The 21,255-nt window shown below is 36.7% G+C and overlaps 1 protein-coding gene across 1 annotated transcript in view; it reads right to left on the reverse strand.

Annotated features, from left to right (window-relative positions):
* The window catches only part of SELENOF (selenoprotein F), a 47,895-nt gene that overhangs the window by 20,863 nt on the left and 5,777 nt on the right, over positions 1-21,255 (reverse strand). The window contains exon 2 of the mRNA XM_051999267.1: positions 18,442-18,609. Coding sequence (XP_051855227.1) covers positions 18,442-18,609 — 168 coding nt within the window. The remainder of the gene's footprint in view (positions 1-18,441; positions 18,610-21,255) is intronic.

Consider the following 21,255-nt stretch of genomic DNA (forward strand, 5'->3'; position numbering starts at 1 on the left):
CTGAATAAAAACTTTGTTGTGCCACTGTTCTCGTTTATTGTCCTGACTCAGTTTCCCTAAATTGTCCCTAAATTGGGTTTCCCTGATGTCCTGTCCGGCAGGACATCAACAGTGGGTCATCGAGTGGAGCAAAGGCTCTGTAAGACAACAGTCTGTAAAACACGCCGTGTTTGGGAACAGGATCGGAGAGACAGAGAGGCAACTCAAGATTTAAGATGGTGAATGTTTCTGTTTAATGAATGAAGAGGGTTTAATTAAATATGATTTCTGAGTGGGGGGGGTTACAATGAGAAGAATGTCGGACCATAGGTGTGGCAGAAATCCTGTTATCTAGATCTTGGGCGGAGATGACCGATTTCTTGGGACACACATTATCTAATCTCAGGAATTTAGGGTGTTTGCTACTCTTCTTAGCTCTTTGTCTCCTGCCTCTAAGGACATGGTCTCTGGCACCCTGAATTGTTCTGCTCAATCCTGCAACACCATCCCTCCTCCCTCCTTATCATGGTGATCCATATGAGGAGAAAAACCTTCTATCTTAGACATCATTAGAATGTCCCGTGCTTCTCCCCATTCTGTAATCCCAATTATCAGATGTCCCCATGCCTCCCCTCACTCTGTCAGTACCAGATTGTTAATCCCGTGTTCCTGCTCTCAGCACCCTGACTCCACCCCTGCCTCACTTTACCCCCTGAGTCTGAGCCACATGTATAAATGTCATTGAGATCTCACATTGTTTGCTGGATTCTTGATGATAGTCTCCTTTGGCCCTGGGCCCAAACCATGGATCCATTTAGTCTCAGTAAATCTCTCCCTTTCAAATAAAATATTAAAAACTCTCTAATCTCTATCTTGCCTCAATTTCTATGGCGTTACATTTTGGAGGTCCCACCGAGATATTAAAAAATGAGAGCAGAATTAGAGAACAGAGACATTTGGGTTTCCACCTTGGGCCTCAGGGTGGCTGGAGATCTGGGTTCTTGGCCTGGAGAGGCCGGCCCTCTGGATTTTCTTTTTGCAGAGTCTCCAGGAATGAGAAGTTTTCAGTTGCAGCCACGCCCAACGGTGAACACCTCTATTTCAGCCCCGGGAGAGAAAGTGTAGGACATAATCTGATCTGTTGACCTGTTCTGTCTTTCTGTGCTAGCATCCGGATTCTCAGAATTACAGGACACCAACTGGTGTTAAATTCTGAGAGGTAATATCCACTGGATGCAGTGTGGCATTACCTGGGTGTCTTCTAAGACACATCTGGTATGATCTGACTCTGTGTACCTTTTTGGGCACTATGTATGTGTTAAATGTTTTGTTTGATATTGTAATTGTGCAATCTCTGTGCTCTGTGTGACTTGTCTGTTCTGTTGGAGCTCTGCTATAGTTTTAAGAGCAATGATAAAGAAATTTGGAAATTAGTTATTTCAATGTTGCAGCTGTAGTTAGTATATAAATTGCTTCTTATTTCTAACTCTTTAACCTGTTGCACTGATCTGTAAGTAAGAACAGAAAATGTTGGCTACTTTTAAACTGGCTGACGGATTTTTCTTTGGAACAGGTTTTCAAAGCCTGCTAGAGTAAAGGGCAATAAAACCATACTGTTATAAATATAAAGTTAAGATAAATATCTTTTTAGGATTTACTTGAACCTTGGTTAATGAGATTTATTATTGGAAGTAAAAATTTCTTGGGCTTATAGTTAATGCTATTTGGGAGTTTTAAAGCTCCACCCTCTGATAGTTAGTGGTACAATTAACTGGAGTAAAAATGAATTAAAGCTATTTTATCCTGTATGTACTGAAAGTTGAGTTTTAACTGTTTATGTTATGTTATAGTTGTGTCCCTGCATTTTTTTTTCTTCCTGTGACTGATTTCTATGAGCAGAACAATGGTCAATAGAACTGTTAATGCAATTCAATTATGTCATACATTGCTGTTTCCAATCTGGGTATAGGTACTCATTATATCCTAAATACTCGGGCAAATAAGTATTTAGTCTGATCATCTATCTGTTACTGGATGTTGTGTTTATGATATTCAAGTGTTTCTTTAAAGGTTTCTAACTAATGAGAGGAAAATTAACAGTGTTCTGTGAGAGCTAACTGCTGCTTTTTTATGGGGACTATAGCTGACAGCCTTTTGCCTGTGAGACAAGCATCTCTTCACATAAGAAGCTGCTGGTCAATCTATTTTGGTCTCTCCACATCTTGTAGCAGTCCCTGTGAACCAGTATTTCTATCTCAGACTGCTCTAACCTTTATTTGTTAGACTTGTATTTTTTTTGGGGGGGGGGTTCTAGATTTTGTTTCTGGGATCTAGCCCAGCTTTGATCGTCAGCACGCCAAGCCACACACTACGTGTATCCTCTGCACGGACTAAAAGTTTCCACCAGTGCCCAGCCTGAAGAAGTTTTGAATGAGGCTTCATCCCTTACCCCTGATGGACTGATATGGGAAATTTGGGAACCCTGATTGGGTCATCTATTACTGTGTGTTTAAGATTTGGGATGGACTTTGTTAAACTTGTGTAACTATTACTGTTATGTTTCAGAGATATTTAGGAAAATTACTGTACTAGTCTGTTATGTATAGGAATTTTGATTCACTCTTGGGATTTATATGTGGAATGGTTATTTGATAATTCCTTTCCATGAGAAAAAAAGGGAGAAAGAGATAGGAAATTGGGGCAGCTGGTGTATTTTTCTCAAAAATATCAAAGAATGGGAACAATTCCTATTCACTTTGCTTTATTTAAGCAGCCCTTTTCATTTTTATTCCTTGCTTAAAATTACTGTACTATGATTTGTTGGTTATCTTTTAACTTTGAAATTCCTTATTCTGTTGGACTCACCCTGGCAGATGCAGTTTTGGGGATTATTTTTTTAGAACAACCAGAAATCAGACACCTGTCCTGAGACTGGCAATCTCTCTGATCTATTTCTCCACTCCCACACCTGTAACCCCAGTTCCTTAATTAATATTTCAGCATTCTCAAAGGACCTTGAAGTTTGGTATCAGGCCTCTAAGAGTTCAGGGTTCCCTGCCTTGGTCTAACTGTGCATAATTTGCTCAGAAATCTGGATCCTAGTAGCAGCTCCTGTTTTATCAGAGGGGACAGGTGGAGCTACTCCAGCCCCCACTTTTTTCCCCTTTTGGAGTCCCTGAAAGACTTGGAGTGCCCTTCGTAGGATGGGCAGCAGGATTCTCTTGAGCACTATTATTCCCTATATGAACAGAGGCTAAGTTAAATGCACAAATGACCACAGATCTAACTCACAGTGAACTGTCCATCTCAAACTGGATTCTTTGAGATGCCCCAACAGCAGAGGAACTGACATGCTAGCAACAGGGAGCCTTGTATTGCTGATTAACTCTGGAGTTATTACGGAAAGACTTGTCCTTGCTATAAGTCCTTGCGTTTTTCTACTTTTATTTTTGTTTATTTGCTTCATATAGGGTTGGTCAAAATTATGGTGCTAAGCTAACCTATCGAGAAGAAGGTAATTCAATGATTTGAATATTCAGAAGAGAGAGTATGGAATATTGTGCCACACTTCTCTCTTATTATCCTAACTCAGTTTCCCTAAATTGTCCTGCTCAATCCTGCAATACCACCCCATCTTCCTTATCATGATGATCCAGATAAGGAGAAAGACCTTCTATTTTAGACACCATCAGAATGTTGGGTACCTCTCCCCATTCTATAATCCCAATTATCAGGTGCTCCCCATGCCGTCTCTCATCCTGTCAGAACCAGATTGTCAGTCCTGTGTTCCCGCTCTCAGCACCCTGACCCCGCCCCTGACTCAGTCTACCCCTTGTATCTGAGTCATGTGTATATATGTCATTGAGAATTCACATTAGTTTGCTGGATTCTTGGGAGACGATAGTCTCTTTCAGCTCTGGGACCAAACCATAGATCCATTTGGTCCCAGTAAATCTCTCCCTTTCAAATAAATTATTAAAAACTCTCTAATCTCCATCTTGCCTCAGTTTCTCCAGCATTACATGTTGACATGATTATTGGAATGTGTTTTTAGAAAGATTACACAATTTTCTTTGAGTACACTTATTGGACCACAGGAAAGTTTCATATATAGGAAAAAGCAAAATTCTGTATCTATTTCTAAATTATAATTCTGCCATAATTAAAATTTTGTGAAACAATCATAAAGTTCATATTCATAGTAGGACAAATAGCCGATCTATGTTATTCTTCCCCTAGAGAGCTAGTAACAATTCAATAAGTTCATTTATATCAGTGGACAAAGGAGACTTTTAATGATATACAGGTTCCCTGAATCATTTAAAAAGCAAACAATACTGTATTTGTTAACTTCTACTGCTGTTGCTATCCCATTAAACTGGAACACAATAGTAAAATTCTCTTTGCTTGTTTGTGAACAAGAAAACTATTTTATAGAACTACTTAGTGAGGGAAAAAATCATGGGAGATGTAAATGACTCAGTTTGTAGCAGAGACAAAAGAAAATGACTGAATTAGTAGTTAACACTATTGTGTTACGAATATCCTCAAATATATTCACTGTAAATTGAACTTTTGCTTTATCTTCATTAAAATCACCTCAGGCTAGGAAATGAAAACATAGAAAGACTGATGTGTACATATATGCATGAGGATGACTGGAGGAAGATATCATACGGAAGATGATGTCAGGCAATAAGATATTGGAAGAAAAGTGGCCCCACTACTTTCAATTTGCATGTCTGGATATTTTCCTGCTTCCCTGTTGCAGTAAAGAGTAATTTCTGAATGACTATTCTTTGAGGATGGCATCCATAGTATAGAGCTACTGTTGAAGTATTGGGTAAACCTTGGGTAAACTAAGGGTATAATGTGAGGTCACATAAGATCAAGGATCAAAGACTGAGAGCTAGAAGGGGAGTTAGAAGTTCACCTGTTCAATCCTTTCCTTTAAAACCTAAGGTAGAATCTGAAGTGCAGAAAGACCAGACATCAAATGGCAAAACTGGAAAATGAACCTGGGTTCCATGACTTACAATCTAGAACTCTACAGAAGAGTGAAAATGTCCCTGCTATTAGTGATTTGTCTAAGTTCCTAGTTGGCTGGCTGAGCTGTAGATACAGGGATGGGGAGGGGCAACTGGTAGAAGTACTGCTGGAGAAAAGGGAGATACGTCAAGATTTTTTAATTTGTCATGTTCTTCTGAGAAATCCACAATTCTTATGCTGTCTTTTTATATCCTGTCTTCAAGATCTTGTGCTTGTATGACTCCTGTTTTCTTTGAATGTTAACTGTGCTCCCTGGGCACATTGTATACTTAGTACATTGTCTGGTACATAGCAGGCACCTAATAAAATGTTTGCTAACTTGTCTCACAGAACTAATGAGCTGAGAGGTGAAATTATTTCTCCCAAGCCACCTAGGGGGATGCAGCAGAGCTGAGTTTGAACCCAGATCCACTTTCAAAGCAAATTATTCTCCCCAAATGATAAGTGAGGAAAATGAGACTCAGAAAGGTGCCTAACTAGGCCAGCATTACCAAGCCAACAAGGACAGAACAGGGGGTTGGGGAGTTTCCCAGCCTTGGGGCTGCAAAGCCAGCATTCCTCTCGGTTGCACTCATTGCTCCACGAGCTTCCCTGGCTCAAGCAAGGAAGGCAGAGAGCAAGTACAAAGGAGGATGCTGCAGTACTTAGAGGTGGGATGGGTGCACTGCGTTCAGGAACCTTGAGAAAAAGGGCTAAATTAGAGATGCTGTGCAGTTAGAGTTGGATGAATATCCTAAAAGTTATCAAACGTCAACAAAATATGCACCAATAAGGCACACATTATGGAAATACAATCAATGTTCTGTGTGTATATTATGCATTTTAAAAATCATCAAGTAGTAATATATAAAGATACTATCCCAGGGAGGGGTTGAAAGATGTTTTGTTAAAAAGAGAACCACTATTATCTAGTATACTTTTATGACATTTTTCTTGCTTATTAGTTGTATTGCTTATTAAATTTATTTTAAATTGTTCAGCCTAGAATTCAATACCTTTTATGATCTGACCTTACCTCAGGTAGCCCATCATTTCTCTTCCTGCCCCTGCAAAGCTCTTTTCTCCAGTCAGGTAGGTGGATTTTCAGTTATGATTCCATTTCCCACTTTCTGTTGTACAAAATATGCTTTCATCTGTATTCCTTTGTTAGCATGCTATTCTTGTCTGGGGTATCTTGCTTTTTCCACCCATTCACATCTAACCCATCTTTCAACTCACTTCAGATAAAGAATTTTCTGATTTCTGATCACTGCATTCTCTAAACTCTGGTATAGACTGTTCTACAGGATTCCATGCTCAAATATAAGCTATTTTATAAAGTGTTTTTCTTTGTTTCTGATGAAGTGGGACCACATTTCATAACACTTCAGCTTCCAGGACAATACAGGTACTTAATGATACTTGGAAATGATCAATGGGAAGTTAAATCCAATATTTTTACTTCAAAAATATACTCTTAATAGAATTTTATTTGGGAGATCAAAGTAATCTTTAAATGAAAAAACAAATCTTATTAGTCAGAGACAAGAATGACCTTTGTTTCTGTCTTGTCTACATGGGTTTTTATTTAAATGTGTGCATTCCCATAAGCTAAATTCACTACCAAAGATGCAATAGGGGAAAAAACAAAAAACAAAAAAACAAAACAAGTACAGTAAACTGGCATTGTATACGACTAGCTACTTATATACAGGTTGCTTTCATATGATTTGATTATACAAAAGATGCCATTTTCCCATGCAATAATGGAAGCTTCTAGATAACAATTTGGCCTGAAGCTACCCACATTATTTCTAATCCAAAGGAACTTGGAAAAACTTGTACTTTCTGTATCTGTCTGAGTAAAGGGCCCTTTCTATAGGACCTTGCTGACTGCTTCCTTGGTCCAGTGCCCAATGGTGATTGTGGTTATTTTTTTTTAATATGGACCTAAACTTCCAAAATTTCAAGCCTATTCTAGCTTCCTTAGAATACAGGTAAGGAAGAAACGGGTACATGAGTAGATTCTTTAAGCTTGTTCCAGTGCAGAAAAGGACTATGTACTTAAAACTACAGCAAAACATCCTATCAGCCTCACCCAAGCCCTACTTTCTCTTCAGGTTAAACTTTTTGAGATTTCTCTGGCTAATTCTTCATTCATTTGGTCTTCACTCTCTATAGTATCTCATTGGTGACCTCATTAGCTCCTATGAGTTTGATTAATATCTCTTTTGAGATAACTCGAGATAGCTCCCAGATCTTATTATTCAGTCTCAGTCTCCCTCTAAATCTAGTCACACATCTTCAACTATCTGAAATCCATGTCCAAGAGAGAGCATATTAGAATAGGGAATAAAGAAACACTATTATCACTCTATGCAGATGATATGGCAGTATAGTGAATCTTAGAGAAAAAAGTAAAAAATTACTTGAAATAATCCATGAAGAGACCTCCAAGTGAGGGTACTCACTTTACCACTGCAAAACGATAACGGTTTTAAAACTCAAGAGTCCTGACTGCACAAGGACAGATTCAGAATCAGAACTCTTATTTCTTGAGGTTAGGTCTCTGTTATACTAGCACAGCCTCCCTCATTATGCGCCTTTTAATTTTTGTTTTTCAAAAAACAATATACCATAAAACTCAACTTCTCAAGGCAATGGCAAGGATACAGGGAAAGACAAGAGGATTCAAACCAGCAAGCAGTGAAAGGTTCTATTAGGCTTATAGGAAGTAGAATTTTAAGCACCCTTCTAAGGCTGGCATGCTAACAGTATGGCAAGCTTGAGAAGTCATAGTGAGACAATGGGATTAAAAATCTAGCCAAATAGTAGAACTAGGATGATCTCTCTCCCTCTGGCACTGGCTTCAAGACTCAGCTTGCAAGTCACTCCCAAGTTGTCAAGACCCCACTTCTGCAAGTTACTCTGTATTTTTTGTTCATGCACACATTATATTCTTCTAATAGATGATAAACTAGCTCACGGTCACCTTTGTACCTCTCTTCCAGTTGGTCCTTCAGTTTGTACAGTTAATTCACACACACACACACACACACACACACACACACACACACACACACACCCCTTAAATTTTGTTTACCTTCTTAAAAAAAAAAGATAAAATCTTATGAAGAAATCATTTTATACCTCTGAAAACTTTATTATATTTCAGTCTAAATGTGTTCATTAAAAAGTATGTCTGGTCCCTTAAAAAAAAAAAAAAGCAGCCCATAGTAACCAGTGAGATCAGGTGGGATCTAATTGTATTCCTACCTCTTTTCTTTGTGCTTTACTAGAAGGCAAAGGAATCTGAGAGAACATGGTCCTGAGTCCTACTGTGCAGAGTTAACTAGGAGGGCCTGGAAGGCAACTTAATGCTTCTGATTATGTTGGAAGCAGAGAGCCCTATCATTAACTCAATCAAAGGAGGAGGGAAAGACTTCATTTGAAAGCTATTTCAAGTCCAAGATGACTAGAAAATACAGCCAAGGCCAAATCTGGGGACCAATTAGTAAGTTTTTAAGGTGACATTATGGTGTAGTAGGTAAGAGTGTATCTGAACTAGAAATCTGGAGCACTTGGTTTGGTTCACACTTTTTGACGCCTAGTATCTGGATGACTGTGGGAATAAGAAACCACTCCATTTCCTCATCAATTAATGAAGGGATAGTAGCTACCATTTATATAGCAGCTTAAAAGTTTGCAAGTACTGTGGGAAAACTTTACAGCACTGTTTGATCCTAACCCCAAATTGCTAAGAAACCAAACCTGTTCCTTATAACTTTTGCTAACTGCCTACCTCAGAACCTAGAAACCCAATCAAATTCAAAAACTGAAGGAAAGAATGTTACATTCCCCATTACACTTCTCAAGCAACCTGTCTGATCTGGTCAAACATCTATTGTTTTATTTTTCCTTTAAATCGGAGCCACTTGAGGCATACATAGGATGGAGTGGCGGTTGTCACCCTTTTTCCATTCCCCCTCAGTTGGATAACTTAGTCAAGTTCTAAATTATTTCAGTTACCAGATTTCTTCTTGGATAACAGGACTTGAGGCTCGTTGTCATTTGATCCTCATATTGATCCCTATGCTATTACCCCATTGTACAGATGAGGAGGCTGGTGCTACAGGAAGTGAAAGGGCTTCCTTGTCCGGGTCACGTCGCTGCTGAGTGCTCCAGAGAGGATCCCACTCAGGTCTTCCTGACTCCAGGTCCAACAGCATGCACTGCAACGCTTGGCTGCCTGTGATTGTGCCCGCAGATATACCTCACTCACAGGATTACTGTGCAGGTCAAGTAATCTCATATATGGCAGGTGCTTCACAAATCTTGAAGCAGGACATATTGTTTGGGATGGGGGTCTTACACCTTGTCTTTCCACTGGCTGAGAACAGTGCTTTCCATTGATTAAGATTTCAATATCTGATGACTGGGATCAAGTCAGAAGAGAGCTAATGAAACAGAAACAAAGCTACCTCTCAAACAGATAAGTGTTCCCTGCTCTCACTATTCCTCCTCCTGCCAGTTTCATGATGAGACTAATTCTCTCTCTGTGCTTCCACGGCTCTCGCTCATCAACAGTAAAGCTTTTCCCTTTTGCTGCCTGATCTCTCCTTATGACCCAGCCCCAAACTAATGTTGTAAAGACATCATTTAAAAAAAAAAGTTATTTTCAAAATGGTTGAAACAAAAGAAAATCACTGCTGTTGTCTTTATTTTCCATTTTTAAGGAATGAAAAAGTTTGGGATTCACTTCTTGTGATAGGAAGTTAAAAAAAAAAAAAAAGGTTCCAGTAAAAAACATTCCATAAAACAAGTTCCATAATACTTGTCAATATTTTTGCATACTGTTCTGAATTATGTAAGAAATGGAAGATTAAAGATTTAGAACCAATTAATTATGGCAAAGGATAGAACTGGAATAAAAGTAACAGTCACATGTAAATGTGAGGTAGTAGTAGCTGCAGACCTGGCTTTGAGTCCTGGATCTAACTTATTATTTATGTATAGGGTAACATGGCTTACTAAAAGCTTAACAAACAAATGATTGATGACAGGCAAATTCCTCATCTATAGGGTAAGGTGTTTGGTCTAGGAAATAAAGATCTCTCTAGTTCCAAATCCTATATGCTAGTTAAAAAAAATTTTTTTTTTAAAGACAGAAATGCAAAGAAGAGTATGAAGAACCTTGAACAACTGTAATGATCAGTCTCAGTCCTAGAGAACAAAGACGTTAAACATGACTCTCTTGAGCCTCAGTTTTCTCACTGATAAAATGATGGGGTCATGAGATGACCTCCAAGATCCCTTCCTGCTTGCCATACACCCTGCCAGATGTAGGTACTGTATTACAAAGAAGGGTTGGCTTTGTGATATGTGCAGGTAAACGATAAGGTAACAAGAAAATATTGAAAAGGTAAAACTGTTAAAAAATTATGGATAAATTTCATACTTCTCCCTCAAATCATTATAAAAACACAAAACATCAAAATAATTTTAAATTCCATGTATTCATGAAACTATCATTATCAAGAAGAAAATAAACTGTCTCTTATCATCTTCAAAAGAGTAGCTATTTATACAAATTTACAATTAAAGTAAAACAACAACAACAAAATCTTATACTTAGGGCAGTTCTTTTTGACTATACGAAGAATTAAATATGCAACTGATATAGAATACAGTAGAATCAATGTAAGCTCATACTTTCTTCCTAATTTGAAGAAATGATTTTGGTTCAGATTACTATTTTCTTCATAAAGAACTCATCCCAGTGACTGCTTATTTATTAAAGATAACAGTTTACAGGAATGGCACTTCAACTTCCTGTTCAACATTCTTAAAAACAAAGTGGCTGAGCTTGGTTTGCTGATAGCAATAAAACTGCAGAAAATATTTTTTTCTTAGCACACAACTTGACATATTTAAATGTTAAAAGCAATAAATTTAAAGACTGACATTGCTCACATAAAATGATACATAAAGAAGTTAGCTAGTAGCAGAATGTTGGTATAGTTGAACTGTTATGATTACAACAGTCCTGGTGATCCTAATAAGAAACTGAAGTTTTTTTTAACATGTTAATTAGTGGCATTTGTTAAGAACATTTGTTTATATTTTTGTTTTCACTTAAGATATTGTGTAGTATACGGAAACACTTGAAAGAAGCTATTTTAAGCAACTGTGAAATGTCTTCATCGACTACAATTTCACACATAGTTAGTCTCACCTCCATCTCTATGTTTTACATTAGAAACACTTTGATTTTGATAAGGTGGACCTCTGAATGTGCAGCTGTTTTGAGTAATGTTACAAAGGTTACTTTCTGAATCATGTGGAAATTTCAAAGTAAATTAACTATAACCAACTATATGGGCCCAGTTTTAAAATCAATTATTAAATCAATTTGATTTGACCTATTTGACTAAATCATAGTTGATTCCTGAGATATACAAAGGTCTCATTCCTGAAAAACAAACATTATATCTATGGAGAATTGGTGGAGACTTACCAGTGACAACATTTGATAAACATTTAAAGGTTTCTGAAATCAAAACGTAGTCCTAATGAAATCAAAAGTTTCATGAAAATTTTTTCCATTTATAAATTAGACTCAAGGCATTAGGAAATAGAGAAAAGAAAAGAAGAACAATCAGGAAAGAGTATGACTGAGGTAGGAAGCACTAAAGAACTTTCATTTACTTGTCCCAAGTTGCTTAAAGTTCTGTGAGTGAATTTATATCTTCAATTACACAGACCTCCAGAGAGCTTCCTCATATGTATATAAGCAGTAGATGTCCTGAAACTAAGGCATATTTCTGTGGGCAAGGGTAACTTCAACCCAAGTGAACTGGAAGTTTTGACTGAATAACTTAGTTTATGAAATATTTTCTCTCATTATGGATGGGCACTGAAAATGTGTCCAGAATCCAGTAGAAGGAGGAACTGGGCTGAATGCTTTTAGAGAATTGCAAAGCTCAGGTCTTTTAAAGGTGGCAACTTTCTCCTTGAAACAGAAGCCATGGTTTTAATAACAATATTAAAATAGCATATTGCTATATGACTGTGGGCTACAAAGTACTAAGGATAACCTCTCTTCTTTGCCCCCCAAAGGAAAGGGACATTGGGTGCTTGAGCAAGCTGCCACAAACTACAAATAATTACAAAGAAGTGTTGCAAAAGATGACAAATATAATGAATGAAAAAGATGAGCTGGTGAGTGAGGAAAGCTGCCAGAATATCAGGAAGACTCTCTACAGTGAATTTATGGGCCCACATGTTTTATTTGATTCCAGAGTGTAAAAAGGGTGGGTTGATTATTCCCATATAGTGGATAGAGCTCAGAGTTAGAGAAAATATCAAAGTTTGAATTCTGATTTGCTATTTGTTGTCAATAAGTGATATAATGTTCATCATCATGATTAAGTGTTAATTCTTGGGCAAGTCATTTAACCTATTTTCTCTTCTGCAAAATGATAACACAGGGTTAGATGATTTCTAAAGGTCCTTCATAATTTTCAATCCCATGATCCACTAGGTCAATGAATAGGAATTAAGAAAGAAACAGGTTATAACTCAATTGCTTCTATCAATCAGAACTGTCCAAAAGGAAAGCTGTTGCTTGGAGAGATAGTGGGGACTAACAGAGATACTAAGGGATGCTGCAAAAGAAATTCCTGCCCTGAGTGATGGACAATTCTAAGGTTTGTCACTGGAAGTGAGCTGGAGCCAGCTCTAACTTGCTTGAGAATAGGCTGTTAAATTTTCAGTATGAGCATTTACACTTGTAGATTGCCTAGACTTAAGTGTTATCGCAGATTAAATTAAAAGCAAATTTAAAAGAGTAAAATTTAAAAGTATACTTTTAACACAAGACATTTATTGAAACATTTTTAAGCACTCCACTGGTGCTGTTTGAGAAACATTGCTTGAGCTCACAGTAGGAGCGCAGCACAAATTTTGAGGAATGACATCATCATCATAAGAACAGAGGTCTGGTGACTGTAGACTAATGATATAATGAAAACTGGTACTGACACTTTTTTTGTGTCTTTTACAATTGACATTCTGCAATATTAATTCTTCTAGTAAACAGAACATTAAGATGATTGTCATTTTATCATTCAAATCAGAGACTAACAAAATTTCCCAAACTTTTATAATTCATATTCTCAGTATCTCAGAGAATTTTTTCACAGCACCCCTAAGCCAAATAAAATACCCTTTATTTTATGTATTAAGTTTATTAACTGTTTAGGTCCAGGCAACTTGGTAAGTATTTATGTTCTAACGACAAAGTGGCCTTTCTAGGAAAAAAACAAAAACAAACAAAAAAAACTTTTAAATTTAAATTTATGTTTTTTAAAAATTTAAATATTTTTATTTCATTCTCAAATACCCATCATCACTTACTAATTTGATGTGTGTGTCTTTGGACATAGCACAACTGCTTAAAACTTGGAATCAGACTGATCAGGCCACCCTCATATCCTTTTAACAGCCTCACAAAACCCAGCCTCACAAAAATATGCCATTGCAAAGGAGAATGTTCAAAAAGTTTGAGAGTTTTAGGTATTGACATTAACTGAAAATACTGTAGAAGTAAACAAAAACACACTCAAAGAAATGTATTGTGATCTGAAATGAAATCTCAAGTTAGTAGGTTTTGTACACGGTTTTTCAGAACCTGTAGATAATGTTTATTAAATGGATAACTATATGTTGATTGATAGGATGATCATGGGGAAAAAAAAGAGTCAAAATAGGAAGGAAGCATAATGAAATAATTGCAGAATGTTAAAAGAATTTCAAAGACATTTTACTGTTTTGTGTATAATAGTTGTTTCAAAATAAAATTTTATGTCTGGCTTGTAAGCAACTAAATTTTCTCTATGAAAACATTTCTGGAGGAGGATAAAAAGATTTAAATGAATCTGCACCACTGGAAGTGACTTGCTTAATTGATAATATAACTGCAAAATATTATAAAAGAAAAATTAATTGCTTTGTAACATTTATTATAAAAACTTGATTTTTAAAACTGCAAATACTATGTTTTCTGGTGTTTTCTATAATGGCTCTGATTTAGACAGTATTTCAACTTTTTTTTTTTGTGAGACACTTATTTTTGCAAATGGACTTTTACTAAGCCAAGACAAATACTTGGTGTTGAAGGCTGCTGATGAAGAATCCAACTGGGTTATAGGACTAAGTTTAATGACAGTTAAATCAATTTGCAGTAAAATACCAAATCTTATTTTGTGTTCACATTCCAAGGATATACAGCATTAAGTTACACAGCTTGAAGTAATATTTCTATGCTTATCTTAATGTCTTTTCTCCCTTCAATGAGGAGCTGTCTTGAGCTACAATATTTTTAAAGATTATAGTGGTACTTTTAGACTCTTGAGCTTAAAGTTTAGGATCAGCAGGTTTACTACCATGAAATATAGAAACATTAATTACTTAAATTTATGATGCATTGTTATAAAAAGGTTATATACAGATTTTAAAGACTTAGATGGGAAGGACTAAGAAAGAAGAAAAACCACGAGACCTAGCACAGACTGGATTGTCAGTTATTGATTTAAAAAAAAAAGTGTTCACTATGTGAAATGCACTTTTAGAGAAGATAACAGTGAATATGAGGTACAAACAATATAATTTGCAGGAGCTATCAGGAAGACATCCAATCATTAAATTGAAATATATGCCCCAGACCGATTTAGCCAGAATAGATTCATTATGTACTTGGATTGTCAAATCAAGCAGAATTTCCTCATCTTCCCAAAAGAAACCATATTTCTAAAGCATTTATTCTGTCTTTGGACAATTACAAGGATATATTCATATGCTTGTGTCTATTCTTGTCTTCTATCAGATTTAAACTCTTGAAGAACAAGAATGTCAAAGAGAGGTAGTTATAGCTAGGGGAGTTAAAAAATAAACAATTATTAAGCATCTTCTATGTGACACACACTGTACTAAATACTGAAGATATAAAAAATAACAAACTATAGCTCTCCAGGTGCAAATAGTTTATAGGAGGAGACAACATCTAAACAATTATGTGTTTGGTGGACATTAGAAATGGAGAGGGCCCTCCAGGCCCATGGGGCAGAGAAAAGGCCCAGAGCTGGGAGACGGGCTGTCTTGTTTAAGGAACAGCAGGCAGGTCAGCCTAGAACTACTGTCTGCCCATTCTTTCTTCTTTGCTTGTGTATCCTCTTCCTCTCATACATCTCAAAAATAATGTGTAATGGGCTGTTGCACTGAGGTCCCAAGCACGTGAGGCTAAATAGCAATTGGACGATACTCTACTAATATATGCTAGGAGAAAGAATGGCCCCGCCCACTCTCTGTGCAAGTTTTGATGTGTTGTATAGGAAATGACATAGAGCAGATATGATGAGTGGAGTGAGAGAGACAGAGTCACTGAGAGCGGGATTCGGGATTCGTGTAGTGATTGCTTTCACTTTGTATCGCCATTTTCCCTTCACCTCCGCAAAGAATAAAGATCAAAGATTTTCCCTTAATCTGAATTCCTGACTCTGGCTGATTTTAAAATACATGGTCATCACAATAATGCCTGTACTTTCTCCCTTCTTTTCCCTCCTTTCTACATACTTCCCTTTATTCTCCCATTTCTTTTCTCTCTTCAAACCCTCTGAATAAAATTCTTTTATCCTTAAGACCTTTGGCTTTCTTAAGGAAATTCCCTCAATATCCTTCAAAAATATTAAGCCCGAAAGGACATTTGTTTCTCCTCTTCCCATCAGAATACTACATCATTATATACCCCCTTCAAATTACTGAAATATATTTACCTTTCTTTCCCCCCAAAAGTTCTCTCCCAACTTATTCACCTATGCCCACCCGCACTGTGTATCAGAAGGTGAGTTATGCTTGAACTTCTAAGCCTATTTATTTTGCTACTATATCCCAAGAAGATCTTCTCTAGTTTATGGTAGAAGATGCCAGGATTTGTATGATCCTGGTCAAACTCCCTTAGTACTTGAATTGATTCTTTCTGGATACTGGCAGAATTTCTACTGGATAGAGGAGTTATGAATTTGGATCTCAATATTCCTAGGACTCTCCCTTTTTGGGGAGGCTACAGGTAGACTCTAATTTTGGCCTATAGTTCTAATAGAGCCAGTCATTTTTCACTCATGATTTCTTTATATAAAGTGTCTAGGCCCTCTTTCTTTTAAACAAAGTTTTTAGCAAATTTAATGATCCTTAAATCATCTCCCTTTAATCTATTTTCAGTTGCTTTTGATGTAATGCCTTATGTCTTCTTTTATCTTTTGTTTGTGTTCTAATATTTCTTGCTGTCTCATGGAGTCATTAATTCGTTTGGTTTACTCTAGCTTTCAGTGAGTTCATTAATTAGGAAAAGTTTATCAATTTCTTTTCTAAGCAATTTATTCTATTAATTCCCCCAGCTTTTATTTCATTATGAAAACAAATCCCAAACTCTTGCTTTATTCTTCTAGGCATTCATGTATTCCTTTGGAAAAATCCAATTTTTTTTTATTTTGAGTTTCTGATTGCAATTTTTCTGGGGATCTCTAGGTTTGCACTGTTTTTTTTTTTTTTTTTTTGTTTGTTTGTTTTGTTTTGTTTTTTTAATATTGGTTAGAATAACTCCGAGTAACTCATTTCTCCACTGCATCTTCAGTTCCTGACCTGAGACATTGTGACAGGGCCAGGCTAGTCTCTCTCTGGGTTATCTGGTTCTTACCCTGACCTCTGCTTACTCAGATTAGCCTCTTCTGGATCTCTGAAGTTCAGTGTGCTGTATCTGCAGGACCTTTTTTGACACTAAAGATCATAACATTAAGGACTTTAAAACCCCAGGCTGGGGCTATTCTGGACTAAGCATTACACTACCACACTAGTGAATGTCATTCTAGGACGATTCTTAAGGAATACCCAGATCCTTACTTTGAGGCTTTCTGATCACTATTAGGTTCTTTTACAGAAGAGCTCTATCTATTCCTGCCACCTTTGGGCCTCCATTCCAACAGTTGGGCCTGTGGACTTCTGGTTGATTTTTTGTGCAGTACTGGGGTGGAAGAAATCACCTAACTATGGTTCTTCATTGAATTTTTTTTTAATTATTCACACTGGAATAAACATTAGAATTTTGCTTACGTATATACATGAGAACTGGGCAGGCTGCTTATCATTCAGGAAGCTACCTTGACAGGAACCTCGCACAATAACATTCTTTTTCAAAATGTATTTTTAAAGAATTTTTTTTTTAATTAGGAAAAAAAAATTCCTTTTCTCATTCTCTGAGACACTCCGCACAAATAAAAAGTACCTAATTGTTACAAAACCAGTTCTTTTTTAGCATGTCCCTCTTTCCACTAATAGAGCCGTTATCCTAGTTCAATTCTTTATTACTTCTTGCTTATATTACTCCTTAATTCTAAAACTTCCTTTTTCCTATTTATTCTGTAAATAGCTGACAAAATAATCTAAGCCCTGAAAGGCACAATTTTAGAGTTGTAAGCCTGAAAGGCCTCTGGGTCCAACCTGTAACTCCCTCCCAAAATTCCTTCCATCTCATTCCTAACAAGTGGTTATCTAGTCTCTGAAGACCTCATTAAGAGAGCCTATTCTGCCTTTGGCCACCTCAAACTGTCATCACAGTTTTTCTTACAGCAAGCCCAAAGCCCTTTTCCAACTACTACCTTTTATTTTCTATTCTCTCCTTTGGAGCCCAACAAGGACAAGTCTAGTCTTCCACTTGACAGCCCTTCAAAACCCTAAAGTTAGCTATCACATGTCCCCTAAGTTTCTCTTTTATTTCCAGTTCTTTCACAGGTCTGTTGTTAATATACTTTAACTGGTTGCTTTAGGATACTAAAATACGAATTTCTTGGCCTAGTATTTAAAGTGGCACACAATCTGGCTCCAAACTAGACTTTCAGATTTCTACATTGTTCCCTTTCATCCAATCTCTGTTCTAGCCAAACCGGTCTACTAACTGTTTTGCCAATTTGGAATTTCATCTCTCTCTTGTTTTTGCCCAGGCTATTCTGTTCTTTCCAAGACTGGGGTCCACTCTTTTCTCAACTATGCCTCTTAAGAGATCTTACCTTTCTTCAGGATCACCTTACAAGCCACATATTTTGGTGAAATTGTGCTGCTCTTTCTCCTCAAATTATCTTGTTTTCATTTGTGAAAGTATGTATTCTACTTGCCTCCTTTCCCTTGCACACCATTGTTATAAATGTTGGCTGAATGTCCCTTCTTGATGCAACAATAAATTGGTTGTTTTTATGAGATTAATGATTAAGAATGAAGTAAAATCTCAACTGCCTCCTCATCCTCCCATTTCACATAATTGAGCAGATTATCAATCTTTACAACTTGTTTCAAACTTAAATCTGTAATGAAAAGTACTGAAATTACCTTTCTGGTTTCAAACTGTGCTTCTTCCTGGCAGCATCCTCTGCAATCAGGATCCAGCTGAGTTAAACTAAACTGCCCAAGAAGATCACAAGAGCTACAGAGCAAATTGCTGGAGAAACCCAAGTCTCTGCATGCTTCTGATGATAATTCCAATCCCTGTGCAGATATCTGAAAAGAGATAGTGAAGACATTCAACCAACAAGTGTTTACTTAAGCATACACTATAGGCCAGGCCCGATGAAATCCAAAGAATGGAACAACTCTACTCTCAAGAAACCTACATCCTACATAGGAGGGAGGAATGAGAGGTGGGTGGGTGGAACCAAAAAGAATGTATACATACATGAATAAATATGAAATAGACATAAGATAGTTGCAGATGGATATTATGATAGCTGTATCTTGAAGGAAGAAGGCTCTAAAAATAATATGAAAGAAGCATATAATACTTTCAATTATAACTTCAACTCAAAGAAATGAAATCTCTCTCTCTCTCCATCCATCCAACCAACCAACCACTTATCTACCTACCTATAGTCTAACTATCTAAGATTCATGAGGTCAAGGACTACGTCTTAGCTAAATTCTACATGCCCTGAAGTACCTAGCACAGTGTTCTTCTGTTTGATGCAGACATTTAATAAATGTTTCTTTACTAACATCTGTTCTGAGTCAAAAAAACAGATGTCCTCAAAGAAAAATTTACAGTAACTTTTTTATAGAATCATATTAAAGAATTAAAAGCTTTTATATATTTATTAACATATCTGCATTTGCTATATTTTGTGATTTGCTTATTCTCTTGAACAAAATTTTAAAACTTCAAATGATTAGCACTCTAGACACATGAATTTTAACCTAATCCCAAATACACATAAATCAATATACCTTTACTAAGTGACTAGTAATGTGCCACACACTGTGCTAGGAAATGGGAGACAAACATCCTGTGGGGGAAAACCAGTATATCTACAGACAAGTAAACATAAAGTAAACTACATAACATGGGGGAGTAGGTACTAGCAATTGAGATCAGTAAAGACCTTGTGCTGGAGATGGTACTTGAGCAGAGTTTTGAAGAATATTTGGGATTCTAATCAGTGGTCGAGGAGAGAGTATTTATGCTGGGAGCATGAGCAGTCTAGCATTACAATTTTGCCAGTGCAAACACATGGAGGAAAATAGTGAACAAATCAGCCAGTTTGGCTAAAGTGAGGAGCTAGAAGGCACCAAAGTGCACAGAATACCAGGCCTGGAATCAAAAAAAAAAAACTGGTCTTCCAAAGATCAAATCTGGCCTCTGATATTTGCTAGCTGTGTGTAATCCTCAGCCCAACACTTCATCCTGTTTGCTTCAGTTTCCTCATCTGTAACATGAGATGAAGAAGAAAATGGCCAACTACTCCAGTATCTATGCCAAGAAACTCCAAATGAGGCCACAAAGGGTCACAAATGACTGAAAAATGACAGAGAGAGGAAAAGTGAGGAGGATGGTGTGCAATATATAATACCATGTAATGAAATCAGGTCATCTTAAGCCTTCAAAGCTGCTTCTTTTTTTTGTTTAACTTTTTAAAGTCAACTCCTTTTTAAAAGACTAGATTTATGGGACACTGATATATTGTTGGTGAAATTGTGAATACATCCAGCCATTCTGGAGAGCAATTTAGAACTATGCTAAAAAAGCTATCAAACTGTGCATAACCTTTGACCCAGCAGTGTTACTACTGGGCTTATATCCCAAAGAGATTTTAAAGAAGAGAAAGGGACCTGTATGTGCAAGATTGTTTGTGGCAGCCCTCTTTGTAGTGGCCACAAACTGGAAACTGAGTGGATGCCCATCAATTGGAGAATGACTGAATAAATTGTGGTATATGAATGTTGTGGAATATTATTGTTCGGTAAGAAATGACCAGCAGGATGATTTCAGAAAGGCCTGGAGAGACTTACATGAACTGATGCTGAATGAAATGAGCAGGACCAGGAGATCATTATATACTTCAACAACAATACTATATGATAATCAATTCTGATGAATGTGGCCCTCTTCAACAATGAGATGAACCAAATCAGTTCCAACAGAGCAGTAATGAATTGAACCAGCTACAACCAGCGAAAGAACTCTGGGAGATGACTATGAACCACTACACAGAATTCCCAATCACTCTATTTTTGTCCGCCCGCATTTTTGATTTCCTTCACAGGTTAATTGTACACTATTTCAAAATACAACTCTTTTTATACAGCAAATTAACTGTTTGGACATGTATACATATATTGTATTTAACTTATACTTTAAGATGTATTGGTCAACCTGCCATCTGGGGGAAGGGGTGGGGGGAAGGAGGGAAAAAGTTGGAACAAAAAGATTTGCAACTGTCAATGCTGAAAAATTACCCATGCATATATCTTGTAAATTAAAAGCTATAATTTAAAAAATGAATTAAAAAGACTAGATTTACTGATCATTCTTAAAAAGATTAAATAAGTATTTGAATTTTTTTGTTCTTAAAAATATTAACAGTATAAATTCCTATACATGCCTAGGAATCAGAGTGAACTGTTTCCTTGTATGCTCTTATTTGTCAGGAAGGGGAAAAAACCAAAACAGCTTTGGATTAAAACACAAGCATCATGATTTTGTTTTTACAGCTATATGAACATCCATCCACACATTGTCGGAGATGATAATTTGATTTGTATAATTCAAATTTGAGGAGCCCCAGGAAACGACTCCCCTAAGTCACACTGAATACATCTATTCCTGAAGATTAAGAACACTTATAATGTATTCTTGGAGAAAATAACCACTTC

This window comes from Antechinus flavipes, chromosome 4, assembly GCF_016432865.1.
Source record: "Antechinus flavipes isolate AdamAnt ecotype Samford, QLD, Australia chromosome 4, AdamAnt_v2, whole genome shotgun sequence".
NCBI classification, from domain to species: Eukaryota; Metazoa; Chordata; class Mammalia; order Dasyuromorphia; family Dasyuridae; genus Antechinus; species Antechinus flavipes.